This window comes from Ciconia boyciana, chromosome 5 (assembly GCF_034638445.1).
Source record: "Ciconia boyciana chromosome 5, ASM3463844v1, whole genome shotgun sequence".
NCBI lineage: Eukaryota > Metazoa > Chordata > Aves > Ciconiiformes > Ciconiidae > Ciconia > Ciconia boyciana.
Window position 1 is genome coordinate 12326118 of NC_132938.1, and position 21386 is coordinate 12347503.

General features: G+C 36.8%; 1 protein-coding gene across 4 annotated transcripts in view; it reads left to right on the plus strand.

The window, feature by feature from the left end:
- Nucleotides 1-21146, plus strand: part of ACOX3 (acyl-CoA oxidase 3, pristanoyl) — a 42765-nt gene extending 21619 nt beyond the window's left edge. For all 4 annotated transcript variants that reach the window (XM_072862279.1, XM_072862280.1, XM_072862281.1 and 1 more), the window contains 11 exons: nt 3383-3479; nt 3901-4083; nt 5487-5609; nt 7263-7383; nt 7871-7990; nt 8670-8783; nt 10466-10581; nt 13830-14004; nt 14484-14551; nt 15237-15323; nt 18931-21146. In XM_072862279.1, coding sequence (XP_072718380.1) covers nt 3383-3479; nt 3901-4083; nt 5487-5609; nt 7263-7383; nt 7871-7990; nt 8670-8783; nt 10466-10581; nt 13830-14004; nt 14484-14551; nt 15237-15323; nt 18931-19050 — 1324 coding nt within the window. In that variant the 3' untranslated portion in view covers nt 19051-21146. The remainder of the gene's footprint in view (nt 1-3382; nt 3480-3900; nt 4084-5486; nt 5610-7262; nt 7384-7870; nt 7991-8669; nt 8784-10465; nt 10582-13829; nt 14005-14483; nt 14552-15236; nt 15324-18930) is intronic.
- The last annotated feature ends 240 nt before the right edge of the window (nt 21147-21386 follow it).

Consider the following 21386-nt stretch of genomic DNA (forward strand, 5'->3'; position numbering starts at 1 on the left):
GAGGCCCTAAGTAGGGTAGCTTTCAAACCTATGGTCTTGTCATCACCATCTGAAATTTAGCCATTTTCCAAACTTGCTAGTACATAGTATCCCCATGACTGTGTATACAGTTCCATTATTGTAAGATATTTCTTCAGTTCTTTAAGGAGATTTTTCCCCTAAATGCGTTCACAGATGTGGTCCATGTCTATTCAGTATGCTTTCTAGGCTAATAACCATTAGAAATGTGATCGTTGACTTCATTAAATCTTACTATTTATTTTTAATATGTTCTGATATCAAGTTCAAATTGGCCAGTATGTCTAGCAATTTCAAATAGCAAAGTTCTTGTAGAAGGAGCGTAACAGCGGTTGGCAATGATCTCACAAGGTCGCCTAACTCCCAGGTCCTGTAAGGTTCTGCTTTTATTTTCAACACTGGTGCTTATAGGCAATATATCTTATTTCTTTACACATGGGAATTTTCTGTGTGGTTTTTAATTGCTAGTTCCGTCTCTCTCTTTTGCTTCTTAAAGTTTTTGCCATCTTATATGCATTTATTTTGGTAGCAGCTTACCAAAAAAGAAGGAAATAATATATCTGTAATGGACAATATCAAGGGAAAAATCTAAACTTTCAAAAACTGTTATTTGAACTAATTTTGATTTTAAGAAAATAGATTGTTATATAATGATTGTAAATTTAGTATTCTGGTTCACTAGCTGTGAAAAAAGTTATTATAAGGGTATACATGTGGTTTTTAATCAAAATAATTCTAGGTAATCTTTTATGTGGTACAGAATTAGGTACATTATATTTATGTCGGACAGATTATAATAAAACTTTCTACAAGATTTTTTGCCCTTTCCAATAAAAGACTTCCTCTAGATTTAACTATTTGGGATTGTATCACAACAGATGAAAGTGGGTAAAACTGTTTAGGTCAGTTTGGGAGCTGTTTTGTTTGGCACACATCTGCCACAAGTTCAATATTAGTAGGCTTGAATTTCCTAAAAGTGGGTTATTAGTATATAGATTTATATATTAGTAGGTTTGAATTTGCTTTTAAGAACTCTGGAGTTTCAAGCACGTATCAATATAAATAGTTTCCTACAACTGCACAACTTTGCTGAATGAGGTGAATGAATCACTACAGTGTAAAACACAAAAGGACAATTTGCCATCTCGTTCATTGTCATTACTACCACGAGTCTTAACTGTTCATCACACACAGGACTAAACGTGCTCCAAATATGTATTTGCAAAGAGAAAGCCCAAGGGCTGGAGCCCTTTGAAATTTCTTCCTAATCTGTGCCCCAAAGATTGTATCATCTCTCTGTTAGGTCAACTCTTCGTTAGTCTGGCTTATGATTCCAGTTTTTACCGCCCATTCAATATTATTTTTAAAATAATATTCCATTGCTTTCTTCCATGCATCTTTTCCTGCTTGCGAGGGATCCTTTATAAACATCTATGAAGCTCCCTTACTTTTATCACTCTGATTCCTCCTTAAAATTCTCATTTGCTGTAATGGCTTTTAAAAAAATGCCAATGTGCTGTGACTGGCAGGTATCATATCAAGAAAGTATTCTTCAGTAGTTAGTGTCTGCCTCACCATTTGTTTGAACACATTTGTAGCTTCTTGCCTTATGCTTGGATTGTAAGCTCCTAGGAGGAAGCACCTTCTTGTAGTTCTATGGATGTACAGTAACGAGGAAGAGAGAGTGCTAAACTAAGGACCTAAACCTTGCCATACACACTGTCCTGTAATTAAAGTAATGAGTAATAATAATTAAAAAGCTCAAGTTCTGTCTAACATGCATACTATTGATTAAAAATATTTGAGTTGCTATACAGTTTTAGTTGTGATGGATTTTATTTGGGATATAGGGAGCAGAGAATGTGAATTTAACCATAAGATCTTTTTTGAATGAGATTTTTTATTTTCAGTGATATGAAAACAATATCAACAAAGATGGAAATCAGATTTTTGGAAATTCTGAATTTTCTTCTGTTAGAAAGTAGTGTTGTCTCACTGAAACTGGCACTTAATAAAGCACTTTCTAGCATCGTTAAGGCCAGTAAGCAGCTGGTTCTTGGTTAGGATAGTATGCTTTTCTCTGTGGCTAAGTCCGAAAATACTGTGTATCTCTAAGGCTGAATAAATTCAGTATGCAGATATGTTTCCTTGGAAACAACTCGTAATTTTAAAGCACATGCAGCAATGCAGCCCTTATGTAATTTATTAATGTAAAAGACCTGGCTCTCGTGAGCCTTATTAAATAGATCAGCCTGTATTGGCAGGAGAAAGGAATTTGCTTTGATTACAAATACAGCTTTTCAAGTGCTATTAGATACTGAGATATTCGTGAGTGGAGCTGATATTACTGCTATTGTGCCAAGTTGTATTGCCCATTTGGGTGAAACAGTTCATACACTTTCTTCCTGAAGAATATGAATTCTCAGGATATTCTGCCTACTCTAACAACTTCCTTCTTTATTGCTGCTAGGGTGCCACAATTTAGAAAAGGTTATCTTGCTCTTCCTTTTTAAGATGCCACATTCCAGGGAACAGAAATCCTAGTTTGAGTTTAAACAAAGGAAATTCTCCATTCAGTTCCTTCTCAGGGCACTATTTCAGCTATGTCCTCATTTGTATTGCAATAACATGAATGATCCTCACAGATCTATGTTTTAGACTCATAAAAATATATAGTGTCTCTATTCCAAAGCAGTCTCCAGACTGGACTGAACGACACTTCAGTGAAGCACGTGGTTCAGCAGAATTGTTTGTGGCTGGGAATTATTAGGAGTCAGAATGGCCCAGTCAGGTTCTAAGCAGAAGGAAGTTGTTAATCTTCCCAAGCTTTTCGATAGCTGAGATATATCAAGCTAAGTAACTTGCCTAAACACATGCAGACTGAGAATCCAGTTCAGGTTTCTGGGCTGTTGGTGAAAGTGTCTGTCAAACTGCCTCTGTGTCAGGTCTCTAATAAGTAACTTTACCTGTCCCTCCCCTCAAAAAGAATACATTGCTCATCCTTCCATTAGTTGTTTACTTCTTTACTTACAAAGCTGCTGAAATGGTCTCCTAGAGTCAATGACGTGTTTGTTTTGGTTTTGTAAGCATCATCTTTTTTTAAAAAAAAAAACAAACTGAAGAGTTATAACAAATAATTTCCCATCTTGAATTTCCTCTGCTGCCCTGAGTGTGAAAGCCTTTGTTCTGCCAAGCATACTCTCCTGAAGTTACCTACCTGGCTTGATGGGCACTGTTTTCAGTTCACTGATATGCCTGAGATCATTGTGCAATCGTGTCTTTGTCATGACCTTTTTTCTGTGATGTACACTCCTCAGACTATGTTGAGGTAGATTTTACATTGCTTGTGTATTTGTTTAAACAGATTTGCCATGTTCCACAATGTCAGAATACCTAAAGAAAACATAGTGAATACAGCTGGAGATGTGACAGCTGAGGGGAAGTACTCAAGTTCAGTCAAGGTATGAATCAAGGTTTTGTTTCATAAATACAGTTAATTAAATATACAAAGGTATAAATAGGTTAAGAGATAGCGCATGGGCCTCTCATGTTGGGACATAACTAGATACCTGGACTTAAATAAGGCTGTTGACAATTTCACAGGAGATAGTCAGAATGCTGGTTTTTTAATTGCCTTTCAGAGATGTCTCAACTCACCTTACTGATTTTACTGACTTCTTGCTCTTTGCGCTACCCCACTGATCCCAAAGTAGTTTAGAGAAACTACTTTGAGTCTTGCCTGAACGCCTTATCTGAATGTGTCAAGAAACAACATTGGCCAATCCTCTGGGCTTCTGATCATGCTACCAGAGTTGTAGCTTTAAGGGGGATGTAAATTAAATGTTAGCCTCACCATTCAGTCTGTGCCCTTTATTCATGCAGGATGTTAAAGAGCATTTTAGTGCAGCTCTGGGATCCCTGTCCACTGGCAGAATTCTGATCACGGGAATTTCCGTGACCAATTTAAAGCTTGCCTTATCAATAGCCATTCGCTTCTCAGCAGCTCGCCGTCAGTTTGGACCAACTGATGATGAAGAAATACCTGTTCTTGAATACCAAACACAGGTAAATACTTTGGAATTCACATCTACAGGCTTTTATATAATGAAACTCAGATTCAGAGCTACTGCAGATCAAAATAGCAAGACTGAAGTTCATTAAATTGAAGTTGTCTATGTCATCTGAAGTGTCATTCTAGTGCAACTGTGGGGGTTCATTCCAACTCAAAACCTTCTCCTGGCATGATCAGGCTTTTGACATAAGTTCTTGGAATAGCAAAACCCAAAATATTCATGTTCCTCTGAAGTACCTAGAAACATTTGTATTCTAAAATAGTAAGCTTTTCAGAGAAAGACTGTCTTCTATGCACACGTGAAAGTACTGCAGATGTAGAAACTAGTATTTGTTTAAAAATGTTGGTGCCTTTTTTGCTGCTATGCTAATTTTCTCTTTTTTAGCCTTTATGCGTTAAAAGTATAGAAATCAATGACATTCATTGTGGTGAAGTCTCAAGCTAGCACTAATTTTGAGAGGAATATAACCAATGTTTTTCTGCAGAGTATGCAGATGAAAAACTCCTTTTGCTCTGAAAAAATAGAACAGGAGTATGTAGGGTAACTGGGAAATAGAGAAAACTCAGATCTGCTGAATGAGAAGGGTTAATATATTAAGAAGTGCTGAAAACAGACCTGCCCTGTTTTTGTCCTTGCAAAGTGAGTGCTTTTTTCCAGGTTTGCACTTAGTTTTGCAACTTTGAAAGATTTCATGGGTTTCTACAAACTAGTGAAAGCTGCCTTCTTTCTACCTCTTCTGAATAAGCCAGGGTCTGCTTCCCACTATTCTTTGAGTCTCTCAATTTTTCTCAGTTTTGGCTTGTTTTGTAGGCTCTGCTTGCTGAGCCTCTCATTCCCTTCTTGCTCTACCACAAAAGCTTCCTCAAGCACTTTCTCTTTTCCTTCATGGGCTCCGAGTTGCGTGGAGCAGCAAAGATGCTTTTTTCTCTGCTTCCCAGCCCTGTTTTTTTTTTTTTTCACAAAATGCAACCAGCACTAAGGCACATTCAGCAATGAACAAGCAAGTGAAACAGTTACCTCTGTCATGTTGGTACTGAAGAAACACATGAATCATGACTGGCCCCGGCATGCCAGACATTGTATAAACACAGGGCAAAAATATGTCGTTGGTCCCCAAAGCTTCAGTGAACTTTTGCACTGGTTTAACAGAATGTTTATCACAAATTCATAAAATGCATGAACTAGAGTAACGTAACTGTAACTTGTGTATGGAGTAGTTACACTTAATTATGTTTATAGATGGTTATTGTTAAGTTCTCTTCTCCATAAAACAGTTTTCCAATTTGAGCAAAGTAAAAACAAATGAGTTGGTTCAATATTATAAGATAATTACATATATATAACTATAAAAATATATATCAATTTGTGATCAAATCTATTTAATTTTTGTTCTAGCAATGGCGTCTTCTTCCTTATCTGGCTGCCACATACGCCTGCGATTATTTCTCCAAATCCCTGTTTGAGAACTTTGTAGAATTTTATGCAGGCTTATTGACAAAGCAAAGGAGTCAGAGACAGGTGAGATATTTACACATTTCTTCTTTTCTGAGTTCTTACTATAATAAACTGGAAATTGTTAAATGAAGGACCTACTTAGAAGTCTTATGCCATCTTACAATCAAGAACACTAGAGCAATGTCTCAGAAATACGGGACATACAAAGTAATGATTAAAGTTGCATTCAGAAAAGCAACCAAATTAGTTTTGATGGAGTGGTTAAAGTTTTATTGATTTCTGTGGGATTTAAGGTTATGTTCCCTTGCAGGATTGGTTATCATCAATATATGATGATAATGCAAATTCAGCTTATAACTGTTGTAAATGATACTGCAGGGGGCATATATCAAAGACTTTCTGAAATGATACTATTCTTAATTCCTGCACAGACTATGTGAGTCTGGCTTGAGTTGCAATTCATATTCATGCATTAGGATAAATATTTTTGGAGAAAAAAGTTAAGACTTTTGAGTCTTAATGCTGAATTGCTCATCCACAATCACACCATTGGAAGTCACCCCTTTACAGAGGAAATAGTTTGATCTATCTGTCTCTATGCAAGGACTGATTCTCAACCAAAATAACTGCAGTATGCTTTTTTATAGCATTTAAATTTTATTTATTTTTCAAAATTTTGAAAATGTTAATTGTTAGGGCCTACACACTGGCTGTGCATTGCTCAGATCTCACTTAAACACTCAGGCTTTTTTCAGCTAAAATAAAGGTCATGAAATATTTGGTACTAATGGCTGGGTATTCTAATTTCTCCTCTTTGCACAAACCACAGAATAATCTGTTTGATTTTTTTAATCTGATATTTTATTTCTGGAGGTCTCCAGTGCAGTCACTAATCTTAGGCAAAACAGTGGCTATCAGAAAAAAAATCATGATAGAAAAAAATCTGATTGTTGACAAGATTAAGAATGTAATCCTTATGAATTCCTTTTGTTCTACAGGAGATCTTAAAAAACAAACAAACAAACAAAACCAACCAGGGAGTTACTCTTAAATAAGCTTTGGTAGTATCAACCCACTGTCTCCAGAAACTGGAATTCCAAACACATTTTCAAAGGAGGGCTAACAGAGTTAGTGTAAATGCAGGCTACTGGGATTCTCTGGACATTGAGGGGTTACATTTAAGTTTTCCTACTCTTTGCAAAACTGATGCTTGAAAGGTCACTTTCAAGCCTTACTGCCTTACACTGTTCTCAGTGTAAGGCAGTAAATATTATAAATATCCCCTTGCTGACTGGGGAGAGAGTGATTGCTTATGTCACAGAGGGGATAGAAGCTTTCTCTGGACATGCCGCCTTCAACCACCTGCCTCTCCATCTTTGGGAGGAAAAGGTTGGTAAGCAGTGAACTTTCCCATGCAATGCCATGTCAGCTGGCACATCTGAGCTAAGATGTACCCATGTGTCCATTACCTGGCACAAATTATTGCTGTCCCATATAAGACAGTTAGTGCTGAAGGTTTTTCAGTTGTGGCATGGGTTTTTTTGTGGCAGCAAAAAATACGGTCTACCCTTACACACATCTCAGAAAATTTTATGTATGTATTGCCAGTTACTCTTTTCTTCATTATAAAGCAGTACACATAGCTATGGCTTTAACTGGTCACAAACTTACTTTGTATAAAAGTTATTACTCACTTGTAACTTGTTTTTCACAAAGGCTGATTTGGGACGTGAGATTCATGCCCTATCTGCTGCCAGCAAACCACTGCTTTCTTGGATTGCTCAGCAGGCAGCCCAGGAGTGCCGAGAAGCTTGTGGAGGACATGGTTACCTTGCCAGTAAGTTACAGAGTACTGCGTACACTGATGAGAAAGGGAATGGTTATGATGATGTGTTCTTTGACTGTTGTGTCATGGTGTCTGAATTTTAGCAATATGTTTAGAAAGGGTTTTTTCCTCATATGCATATTTTTAAAATTCATTTCATACCTGATACCACCAAAAAAATCTAAACCCATGCAGCATTTGCACCAGCATTTGGACAGACTGTACATGTAATTCAGTCTCAGTTCCAAAAATAAAGATGCAGACTTTATAGATGAAAATTCCCCTTGTAAGATGAATGTCACGCTTTTCTAAAATCTTTACAGTATATTCATTTTCACAAGCTAAACAGTAAACTTTCAAGCTCATCTGTTGGTAACAATAGCTATACATACAGGAACAGACAACTCTCTTGCATTTTGTTACAGAATAATTATTTAATCCCTCTTAGCTTCCATTAATACATTGCAATGTATTAAATTGTGCGCTTGTTCTTATTAAGTGAATCGTCTCGGTGAAATCCGAAATGACAATGATCCAAACTGCACATATGAGGGAGATAACAACGTCCTGCTTCAGCAAACCAGCAACTACTTAATGAGCTGGATGAATTGCATAAGAGGTAAGTTTTTATTGTGGAATTCTGTGCTGGACCCAACAGTGTGTAGCTAATGGAATTAGGAGGTAATTTCATACTGAAAGAAACTGACAGTCATTTAATCATTTTGTAGAGCATGAGTAATGTGCTACAGACTCCATCATATGATACATTCACAATACACAGATATTTGCTGCAAGAAATATTCTTTCTCCTAAGTCTTGGAGAAGCTAGCTGGATGTTTTGCCATCCCTAATCAGGTTAAGTAGTATCTTACTCCCTGAGAAGTGCAGTTTAGTTCAATGGAACTACTCCTAAAGTCGTTGTAAGTCTGGGTACCCTCTGCTGATTGTACTTAAAACAGTTCATATCGCCTAACTTGGTAGCAATATCCATTGGTACATTTTGTAGTTCTCTAGATTTTTTTTCCATTTTCTAGCAGTGAGTTTCACCAGCATCTTACAGAACTGGAAAACTCAGCAATAGGAGTTGAATCTTATGGGGCTTATAGGCAGTGATGTCAGGTTTTTCAGCACTTGTCCACCAGTCCTCATTTGGCTGGACTAGGCCATAATAAAATAAATATTATGGCCTAATTGCAGCTGGCCTATCAAGTGTATGCATGGCTTTGTAATAGGCTTTTAGTTCCAAAGACTCTGATTTCTTTTCTCATAAATAATTTTTATTTTCTTTGGTATTTCAGATAAAGCTCCTTTTGAATCCCCTCTTGGAACAATAAACGTTTTACAAGACTACCATCATATCCTTGGCTGGAAATTCACCGCCGTTAGTGCTGAAGATTGCATGGACTCCTCAGGTAGCCTTCTGCTGTTATTAAACTGATTCTAGAATCTTAAATTCCTTTCCAGAGATTTGAGATTCAAACTCTGCTACTTATTAGATATTTGTCATATTACTATTTGCTGACTTTCTTTGTATTATATGCATTTCAATTTACTAAGAACATAGGACATATTTTGAAATGCAAACTATTGTCCCCAGCCTCAATTCCGGAATGGAGGATAGCATCAGGTATTTTTCTTCCATTTTTGGTCCTCTAAAATAGCATTTGTGATCTTGGTTTTTTGCCACTGTATTGTTGTTTTCAAATGAAACGGTTGTAAGGGGCATTGATTGCCTCTACCTTACATCACTAAAATATCTCATTTTAGAAAACCATACAAGTGATTTAGAAATACGTTGAAAAGACTTTAAGTGTGTCTGCTTTTGACAGTTGCTTTTTGTTGCATAGAAAAAAATGAGTAATGGTTAAAGAAAATTCCCTGCAGTTTTCCTGGCTTACTCTGCTATAATCAAATCAAGTATGACATTAGATGTCATTCCCACTTTTCTATTACTGTGAGCCCAGATTGTCCCTTGGAGGCAAAAATTCACAAAAAAAAGAGCAGATAATGAGAATAGTGACAGGGCATTGAGCAAAAGTGAATCTGTGAAACTGAGAACATACTGGGGGAAGAAACTCCAGTCTTAGTATATAAGGGGCAATCGAGTTGATTCCTAGAATTCAGTAACCGCTTCAGTGCTCAAATAATTGCAAAAAAGCTGAACTTCGGGTAGTGATGCATAGTACCAGGTGAGATAGTATCACAGTAGCTATGGGGTGAAATCTGAATAACTTCAAAATACAAAGGCTTATAAGAAAAATATTATTTCAAAACAACTGCTTGCTTTCTTTTTTGTTGTATGTCTCCAACTTGTGAAATCCAGCAGAACACAAACTGATACCTAAGCGCATGTTCTCTCCTCTCTTGTAATACCTACTGAACCAGACTACAGTTTTAAAAATATCTGAATCTGTTTATTGTTCCATTCTGTTAGAAACTGGACTGTTAGTTTAGGTGCCTAAATTTAGGCAGCATGTGAACACTCACAATTGCCTAAATAATACTCTACATTAAATCTTAAGCTAAGACACAAGCAAGCAAGATTCATACAAGGGCTTTATGCTGATGTACTTTTTTCCTTAATGGTTCCAGGCTGCTCTAAAAATATAATGCACTTATGTAAAAAGCAGGTAATTCAAATGCGATTACATTCAGCCACCTTTGCAATGTTAGAAGTCATGTGCTTCCACAAAATGTGGACTGTCTTCTGTTCTTGTATTCTCAGAAGACACTGAGTACCTTGCAGACCTAAGTCTTAATATGGGAAGAAAATAACAAGCTAAAAAAATTTGATCGAGTCAGAAGTCTAAATTGAGCTGTGGATATACATTGTCTTTTAGCTTGGGGTCAGTTTGAACTAGTGTATGGTCAGGCTTGGTATGTCTTCACTGTACAGTTACAATCTGACTGTCTTACCCAGATGTTATTTATTGCGTCTACAGTAATGGGCAAAGTGTCATGTTAATGGATTGACTAATTAACACTTTCACTTTTCATCTCGGGTAACAAACACTGAGACTGCAGTGGAATCTGCATGTGACTTCTTGCATTATAAATGTGAAGGTTAAGAATTTTGGTTTTCTCTTTTTCACAGTTCCTTTAGCAGCATATAAATGGCTGGTTTGCTACCTGCTCCGAGAAAGTGACCTAAAGCTGAGCAAGGAGAAGCAGTCTGGGCGAAGTGATTTTGAGGCAAGAAACAACTGTCAGGTAATACTTACTCAGCTTCCTTATTTTATTTACTTATTCTCATGCAAGTTTGTCGGATCCTGTTAGTTTTATCTTCTTGTGTCATGAAGTACAATTTCCTCAAGCATAAAGCAGCAAGTCAAATAACTAATAAAATGTAATGTAAACCTGTCCATGCGCATTGTATTGAACATGATAGCAGGAGGACAGTTACCATCAGCAGAAGTCTTCCAGGATATATTTCCCTTCAGAAAAGTTGCAGGTATGTGCTGGGTGATGTCTGTAATTTTGATAGCACAACTTCTAAAGACTAAACCTAGTACTATTAAATCTACTGCAGCATCTGATTATTACATCTCCATCTGCTCTTGCGGCTAAATACATACTGTAGGAAAGAATCTTGCTCTGGCAGGTAGGTAAACTAGATGACCTAATAGGTCTTTTCCATCTCTAATTTCTATAGTGCAAAGTACTCATGAAAGATACCAGACTGACAGCATTGGAACCTGAAAAGGAAACATTGACAATCTACATATAGCAGATCCACTCTCTCACCAGAGAGTTTTAACAGCTAGGAATGGCTTAACTCCAAATTTCAGTGTATATCCCCAAGCTCCCCAAATTCTTCCATTACTTCCATGAGAAAAACTGGCTTGCATCCAGGGAAAGAACACTTGTCATTTGTCACTGAGGAGAGAGATCTGTTCCCTGAAGATGGCCGGTGTCACTCACCTTATCTGCAAAGCTCATTAAAAAACATCAGGAAGGAATATTCAACTCCGCACCTAGAAAAGAGCCAGCCTAGCTTCAACAGGGAATGGTCTGTGTGAAACCACTGGTAGAGTGGAGGAAATCTTTCCTGTTTTTACCCTAGAAGCAGCTTATTAGAGAAACTCTTCAGGGCCAAATGCAGAATGGGAACTGCCAGAAATTCAAGTCTGACTTCCTGTCAGTTGGCCATCTCTTGGGAGGCTGGTGCTGGGGCCAGTGTGTTAAAGAGAATGATTTGCTCAGAAATATGAAGGTTCCCTTCTCTTTTATGTTCAAATGTGCTAAAATGTAAAGATACTTAGGTTAAAGATACTTACACAACTGCTTTTGAGATAGGCATTGATATACCTTAGGTCATTAGGTTTTCTTTTCTCCCTACAATTCATCTTCAGGACAGCGGGATTTTTTATTTTAAATGGCATACCTCAAAAACATCTGAAAATTATTTACAAGCTGTGTTTTAAGGACGTGCACATATTTGATTTAAAACTTTCTGGGCATGAAGAAGCACTTTTCTGTCAGCCCAGTGGCTGACTAATATATAATATTTGTTCTTGCTGTGGGAGATCTGGAAGAGATTCCTAGCCTATCCCTAGGTTATTTTGATTTGGGTATAGCTTGATAGAAACAATACAGAAGTGCAAGCAAAGGTAAAGAAGGTGTCATGGTTTAACCCCAGCCGGCAACTGAGCCCCACACAGCTGCTCACTCACTCCCCCTCAGTGGGATGGGGGAGAGAATCAGAAGAGTAAAAGTGAGAAAACTCGTGGGTTGAGATAAAGACAGTTTAACAGGTAAAGCAAAAGCCGCGCACACAAGCAAAGCAAAACAAGGAATCCATTCACTCCTTCCCATCCACAGGCAGGTGTTCAGCCATCTCCAGGAAAGCAGGGCTCCATCACACGTAACGGTTACTTGGGAAGACAAACACCATCACTCTGAACATCCCCCCCTTCCTTCTTCTTCTCCCAGCTTTATATGCCGAGCATGATGTCATATGGTGTGGAATATCCCTTTGGTCAGCTGGGGTCAGCTGTCCCAGCTGTGTCCTCTCCCAGCTTCTTGTGCACCCCCAGCCTACTCACTGGTGGGGTGGTCTGAGAAGCAGAAAAGGCCTTGACTCTGTGTAAGCACTGCTCAGCAATAATGAGAACATCCCTGAATTATCACCACTGTTTCCAGCACAAATCCAAAACATAGCCCCATACTAGCTTCTATGAAGAAAATTAACTCTATGCCAGCCAAAACCAGCACAGAAGGAAATAGAATTATAGGGGAGAAGAATAGGGAATTAATGCTTCATTTGCGATGTTAAGACTAGGGAATTGACATTCATATCTACAAGAGTCCATCTAGTAAGGGGGAAGTCCTCCCTAAACCTGCAAAGAATAGATGTGTATTTTGCAGTTCATACTTGTATCTGAGTTTGGACATAAGTATGCCACTGAACAGCTATGGAGAGACAGTAATCTTTGGAATATGCCTTTTTTAAATGCCACAGTGGATTCAAATGCAAGGATGATGCAAGCATTTAAAAGAAAAAAGAAAAACTAATCAACTAATTCTAAATGAAAGAAAAAACCCTGAACAAATGGGCTAAAAACAAGCACCAATTTACAGCATTGCAACAAATCATTCACAACAACAATGGTTTCATATTCCCCTTCTGTTCACCAACTAGAATATTTTCAGTCAGCAGTCTATTTCATGGTAGGACATATGCCACGATACAGCAAAGGTGAAGTATATAAAAGTAGACAAGTGTTCCTATGTGAGTATAATCACTGAAGGTTTTGTACTCTGTATTAACAGTAACTGGTGACTTATCTTTCTGATCAGATAGTTGGCAAGGATTAGTTGGATAGTTCTTTCAAAACATATTGCAATCTATTGTGATCCATAAACAGAATCCACTCATGCTAACATGATCAGATTTTTTTATTTATTATTTGAAGGGACTGTAATAAGTTTTCAATAGGTTACTGAACCACTTTGAAGATTTTATCCTCTTTATAAAACTCTGCATTATGCATTTACATTAAATAAATGTAAACCTACCTTTATCTTCTTAGAGTTATATGGGTTTATTAATGATCCTAAAGCCAGCAAACCTGATTTTGCATGGTCTTCTCTCTGATGTAGCTACTTGATCCCATACAGGCTGGAGCACAACTGCCAAATTACACTGGTAATAGGCGTACAATATGCGCTCCCTCTGGATTCGTATAAGAGAGTACCCAAACTGGAACACAGTGGAAAATTAGGATCTTATTTCTAAGAGGCATTTCATGAGGCATTTCATGACTAATCTTTGCAAAGACATTGTAGAAAGTTTTCTCCTAGAGATTCTTCTTAGACTTTCTTTAATCTCAAGCTAGATCAGCAGATCTAAATCAACAGATCTCCACTAACTTCACCAGACCAATGCCATTTTGCACCAGCTGAGGATTGGTTCCTTGTATTTTGTTACTCAGTGTCCTTCTTTTCTGTTTCCTAAGGTGTACTACTGTCGGTCATTAGCCATTGCTTTTATTGAACAAACAGTCTTACAAAGATATCATGACTACACTCATGATCGCAACATACCATCTACTCTGCAGCCAGTGCTTAAGAATCTCAGTGCTCTGTATGGACTCTGGTCTTTGAGTAAACATCTGGCTGTGCTCTACCAAGGTGAGATCAGCTCCCTGAGTATACTGTGCATGTCACTTTATAAAAGTCCTAACTTGGCAGGGGGAGGGAATCCTAATTAGGATTTAGATTAGAGCATTTTCTTATTGCCTGTGTAATATAAAACAATCATTCTGGATAAAATTTTCAGGGACAGGAATCTGGATCGACAAATTAACCCAAAAGACTCTCTCTTAGCTCAAAGATGATGGAGGGCTCACAAGTTTTGCTGTAGTCCAGTGCTTGGGGGAGAGGATAGGGGATAGGCAGCAAGATGCTGTAGTGTAGCTTGTTAATGCAAAAGGCTCCAAATGTCTTAGATTAATGGTTTTGCAGTCAACTCATTAATGAAAGACAGTCAATCCAATTACACAGGAGCATCTATTTAGTCTCTTGAATACTGAACTGATAAACTCCTTTGTAAAAGGATTGTATCAGTGTAATCTTAACTGGTATAAGCTTCTTTGTGAATGTATTTGCAGGTGGCTATGCTTCAGGTGAACAAGCTGGTAGATTTATTCAGAATGCTATTCTGGAGCTCTGCTACAGGGTAAGCCTTCAGTATTGTCTGTTGTGATTAAATAATAATATGGTATACAAATACCAAAAAAGAGATATATCAGTTATTCTGTACTTCAGGCGGTAAATTAGCAGGATATTACATTAATAGTTTCTGAATAACTTTCTGTAAAGTTTAGTAACTCATTGACACTGAATCTAGTCCTAGTTTATTTACCAAAAAATTAAAAACAATATATCTTACAAAATAACACTATCATTTGTGGCCTTGCAATCCTCATTGGAAAGCCAGTGAAATACTGCGGTCTAGTTCTATTTCATTATTGTGTTAGCTCATCAATTTTTTTTCTCAACACAAAAGCTTTTCAAACTAGATTATATTCTTCGCAGGTAAGCAAAATTTCAAAGAAGAATCTGGACATTATGTTTTTAAATTCAAAAATTCATGGGTTTATGTGTGTAAACAGTACAGTCTTGGTTAAAATGTGTTTTAAAACCCATAAGCAAAGGAGGAAGACATTTAAAATACAGTCTCTTTTGGCAATTACCCTGGGAGGAAAAAAAGCAAAATAAATCTAGATTCCTTATTGTGGGTTTCTCTTAAGTTACCAATAGCTGGTACTTTATGAAAATAATCTTTATGCTGCTCTGTAGTTCACAGATAGCCATAGGCAACTACAGAAGTTGCCAAATGTATGTCTTTTGTTTTTTAACAGTTGAAAGATGATGCAGTTGCCCTGGTTGATGTCTTTGCTCCTCCTGACTTCATTCTCAACTCTCCCATTGGTAAAGCTAGTGGAGAGGTAAGAAAACCCATTTTAAAATTTGTAAGTTCCATCATTAAGAAAGGTGTTGCCTGTAAATAGCCATAACATATTCAAGACACTTCACAGTTACAAAAGAAAAGGAAGACACTTTTTCAGTGGAAATACCGGAGTTAAATTGATGTCAGCAGAAAACGACATTTTGCATTTGCTGGAGGTAGGCTTCAATGGGAAACTCATGCAGTATTGCTCTAGTTTGCTCTTGTAGGCATCTGTGCTGCCGAACAAAAAAAATAAATTATACCATCTCCTAAGATTCCTTAAGGAGTAACATGTCTTTAGTATATAGCTTAATATCTTGGAGAGGTAGTAAGGTGTATTTCTTCTCTGCCTAGGACTTTTGCTGCCTTTATTGGTATTCACATTACACCCAGTTTGTGTGATGTGCATATAAATGGTGTAGAAATTATTTCTTTCTTTTAATTCTTCTTATAATTTTTATTTTAATAACAGAAAGGAAAGTTTAAAACTTGTTCCAGTTAAAAATTGTATCAGAAATTGCACAATTCTTTGAGAATTCTGTTTATCCAGAGAGAATTCTAGGATATGACAGAGTATCTTGTACTAACCAGTGCAAGGTACAGCATTAGCCAAGGGATCTCGGTAATCTTAATACAGACGTGAAGGATGCTGTTTTGTTGGCACCTCTCCTTGCTTTAATGAGTATATAATCCGTCCTTGTTAAGGCTGAGAGAGATTTTTTTGTATAGTCTAAACTACACAAAGCAAGAGTTGAATCAAGAGCATAAGAATGGTCATACTGGATCCAGTTCACAGAATACTCTGTAACTGACAGTGGCCAAGGAGAACACTGTATGAAACAGATGAAATACCGACGTGTTCTTCCCCTCGTGTCTCAACTGTTGGCAGTTGGTGGTTTAAGAGATATCTCATGCCGTAGGTTCTATTTGTATCATTCTGTTTAATAGCCACAGATGTATCTATCCTCCATTCATTTTTCCCATCCATTTTCAAATTCAGCTGTCTTTTGGCTTCCATCACACCATAGTTTCCGTAATTTAATTATGAGTATAGTGAAAAAATACTTCCTAGTCCCGGTCCGTATACATTTGCTGTCTGTGGGGGCCTTTTCATTCCTCTGACAGGCCTTGTTTTCCTTCTCTGTATCTTTCCTGGTTCTGCCATATTCTTTCTGAAGTGTCATAACCAGACCTACAAGCAGGATTCAGGATGTGGGTGCACCATGGATTTGGCTATACTAGGTCATGGTACCTCTCTGCTTTTTTTTCCTTGACCTATTTAAAGAGCTGTATTTCATTCCCAAGTCTCAGCAAACCAAAATTCTTGCCTACTGGCCAACCCTACTCAGCAGGGCCAAGCCATGGGATAACTATTATGTAGAGACTATTGTCACAGTATAGTAGTTTGGTTTAGTGTGGATAGACCCTGTAGAGAATCACTAGAGCCTGGGGAGACTGCCAGGAAGTTTGACAGGACTGCTGAGTCAAGTGTACGCAATGCTTTTCAATATTCTCTGTCTGTGTCTTCATGTCTAAAGTTGTCCATCGTTCCCATGGTGATCAAGCAATACAGAAGGCAGCCCAGATGTTTCTAACCAGACTCTGACCTAACAGAATGATTACTTTGGTAACACAGTCTCTACAAATAAAGGAGAAAAGGCTATCTCTACATATCCAGCCATCTCAACAAGAGGACTATAATCATCACTGGAAACTTTGTTTCCGTTTCTGTAGATTTTTGAGGATTAAATTACTGAAAGAGGTCATGGGAGGGAAGCTCCAAAGGTAACTCTAAGAGAAGGAACATCGTCTGTAAGAATTTTAAGAATATCTGTATTGGCCAAAAGCCCATTTTCACCCATTATTCTGCCTCTAACAGAAGCTGTGAGCAGATGCTATAGGCAGGAATATAAAATACGGTGCAAGTACACAGTGATCCATTCCTAGAACACCACCCCCTTTCTAGCAGTCAGCTGGAGATTTCTTACCAGCAGCTGATGAAGCTGACATGTAACACATTTGGCTAGCTCCTCTTTGGCTAGCTCTTAGCTTGCACAAATACAGAAGCCACAGAGGCTTATTAATATTAGAGATTAATATTAGGAATATAATATGTGACACATGCAGATAGGACTCTAAACACTACTGACTTCCTCGTGTGCTAAATATTTGGTAAGTTTTTTGTAAATTCATTGAGAAAATAATTTCAAGCAGTGATATCCAACCCATGTTCTGCAGAATTCAGGGAGGTTTTCTGAACTGCCTCTAAGTCTGTGGTTTTCAACTTGTGTAAATATTTTCAACTGAAATTTGAAGAAGGCTGCCAATCCCTCACTCAAAGAAAATACTTAATAAAGCTCCTTGTCTCCTGGCTGTCTATATTTAATTCTCTATTAATTGCTATCTTTGCAACTTCTAAAAACCAATGCAAACATTTTAGTAAAAATTACAGTATGGTAAAGAATAGATTATCCAAGCGTAACAGGAAAATGAATTTAATTCAGGGTAACCTATATTGTACTGCAGTAGAGTGCCTTGCACCACCAGCCGCAGATCATAATCGGAGCAGAAGAAAAGTTTCCAAATTTGTTATGGGCAGCTTTAAGCACTGAATAAGAATTCAGATTCTCTTTAAAAGAAACTTTGATGGTGTGGACATCATTTCTCCACAGAAGCTTTGACAATCTTAGCTTAAGTATGTGAAGTTATTGCCACATTTATTTCAAGATTAATTAAAAATTGTTAGACAATATTAAATCAAACTTGGAATGGAATAAATAGTTAACAATAGCCCACGTAATCAAGGTAAAATTATATTTAATATTAACTATATTATATTTCAATATTTATTTAAACCATCACTAGTATATAAGACCAAGCCATCTTTTGATGTAAAAGAAAAGCTTTTCACTTTACATCACTGACTGCTTTTATACTACGTTAATATTGTATTATACTGTACTCCAGCTTACTGCTGAAAATATGGCCTTCCTTTCCTCATCTTTCTATAACATTATTTAAAGTTTTAAGCTTCAGTTAATTATGAACTGCCAAATATTGCTAAAATTATACATTTGCAGAATTTACTTTGCATGTACTTTTTTTTAACCATTCCACATAAAATTGCAAATGGATGAAGATGATGAATTAACATTCTGCTTATGAGAGAATTTCTTATGCTCAGATCAAACAGTTCACATCTGGGAGAGAAGTTATGTTACTTTCCAAAAATGTCTTGAAATAAAGGGTAAAAACAGACATGCACTAGTGCTTTCAGACACAGTCTTCAGGTTTCGACAGAACAAAGATTAGCTTAATATAAGCTTGTTTCCAAATTTCTACCTTTGATAACACAACTCATATCCAGTTGAAAACAAGAAATTATAAAGGTCACTAAATGATTTACACAGATACCTGATGTTTACAGTACTTTGACATTTTGTGCTTTGTGTTTATTCTTGCCTGTACATAATTATTCACATTTGTTATCTAGAAATTCAATCACAGTCTTATTTCAACCAATAAATTAGATGATTTATCTTGCAGAATTTTTCTTTGTTTTATTTTCTGTATGAATTAATCCTTTTTTTATTATTATTTTGCAGTTATACAAAAATATGTGGGCAGAGATTCTTCAAGGCAGCAAAGCTCTGAACAGACCTTCATGGTGGGCAGAATTTTGTTTTAATAAACCTCTTAGAGGCAGGCTGAGGTCAAGATTGTAAACCAAACAACTTGTAAGAGGCTGGATGGTCCTGAGATGGATAGCGTATTTCAAACATCAGGAGGAAATAAGACCATATGTCAAACACTGAAAATGAAAGAGATTTTCATAGAGAAGTGCCAAGTTTTAAAATAACTTCGAAATCAAGTCCAACTTGGTCTCAGGGATTGTTAACATAATGACAGGAGCAAGAGCAACACATCTGCACACTATTCGTATTTACTCAATTAAATACAAAAAATGAAGATTCATTATGATCACTGCTTTGCAGAGTTTCTATAAAAGAAATGTTCCAATCAGCCTCTTGACTTTACTGTCATATTACAGAAGTTAAATAATTAAAAAACATTTCCCACCAGGGATTATGAATAAGCTGAACAAAAGCAAAATAAAAGAGAATTTGAAGAAAAAAGAAAAAAGACATCAAGAACACCAACAGTGATAAACCTCTATTAAGGGATGGGAATCATTTCCGACAGCCCCTTTGAAGTCTGCAAAGCTACTCTGATTTACTTCATATGCCTCTGTGTTAAACTACTTGATTGCTCTTTCAGTGCAGGAGAGGATTGGGATTTTAGATAATCTGTCTTTGAAGTGTGTATCAGCCTGTAGATTTTATATATCTTTTTTAAAAAAATGTGTGGTAATGCAAACTTGTAAGTCTTATGTACATTCTTGGTTGGTTATAATGTTTTCAGTACTGCAAAACCAGTATCAAGCCTGGGATATATTGACGCCCATAGAAACTGCATCTATGTTTTAGGTCAGAATATACTCAAATGAATTATTATAAATGTGGTCTTATAAAAACATACGACAGTGGTAGGCTTTATTGAACATATTAGGATCTTTCTCTTTCAGCTATATTAACTATCAAATATTTTCATTCACAAATGGAAGAGACACTAACAAAGCTTTGAAAATTCAGAATATTTTATGTTTTAGATATGCTGTGAAAAACAAATTCATTTTTCCTTTATTGTATCTATGAACTGAAGTACTGTTAAAACCTAATTCCTGTTGCCCTTACTGTTGTGAGCAATCCTATCAAGCCAAAGAGATTATTTTATAAGTTAAAAAATTGACTATTATTTATGGGTAATCAGGGGTGAATTATGGTTTGGGCTGTTAAATAAATAGTTGAGTGTTGAATTCTGCTTGAGCAGAATCAGACCCTTGTCCTTTTGGGGTTTTATAATTTCATCTATTGTTGCAGTGTCAATATATGAAAGTTTGTAAGTCTTTACAGACTGCCACAATGTGTCCAAGTAGTTCTGTAGAGGCTTCTTTGATTCCATGTAAATCCAACACAGCTCAGGAAACATTTCATGGCTGGAGAATGTATTAAAAGGCCACTGTTAAAAAGATTTCTCAGAGTACCTCAAGGTGCATTTATTTACTAAACAGATTTTTTTTTTACACTTTTGTTTGTGTCTTTAGGAGCAGTTTGTCAGAGAATCTGGGGACTCCAAGTGCATAATAACACAAGTACAATTTAGGACAGGCCAGACAGAAGCTTTATTAACTATGATTGTAGTGAGAGAACATTCGGAGAGCATCTCCCCCTCTGCTCCCCTGTTCTCAGCCAACTGATTGCTGAGACCCAACCTATATACCGTTTCAGAAAAAAGAAAGAAAGAGGTGAGGAAAAGCAATCATTTCAATGTTAACAAAGGCAGGTATCCATCCCTGGAGGCATGGACTCCTTAGGTGGCTTGCCAACTGCCACAATTCTAAGGAATCAAAAGTAAATAATATGACTGTATGAAGAGATGGCTCTTGGTGGGGCCTGTAGTAGTGGCACAGCCTGTGTTATCTTAGCTCAGAAGTGGGAAGTTGGAAACACTCACAGACTGTTAGCTTTTAGTCGAAAGTAATATTCTTTTAGTAAAGATAACTTCTTAGCCAGACCTCTCAATCTTAAATGTTAATAATTTTACCACCACAAGTTCAAGGTCAATTAAAGATGATCACCCTCAACACACTTCAGTAAAAAAACAACCAACAAGCAAACAAACAAAAACCGCAAAATGGCGAAACTGTTGTTTATAGTCCCATTGGAAAAATGAATAAAAACTATCTTGTTAAACCTTACCTGTATTTTTCTTCCTGAACTTCATTTTCTTTGCCAGAGATAGTCAGTGTTGCCTGTGTTTTTTCTGCCTCTATTCTTTCTTCTTTTCTAATGACGTGCCCTAATTCAGGATGTCCCAACAGAAGCTCTTTGTCTAGCTATTAAACTGTAGGAAACAGTCAAAAGTTTAGCTGCCTTTACTGAAAAAAAAACCCAGTATAAAGTATTTATTTTCTTTGAACCATTTTGTCTCTCTTAATAAT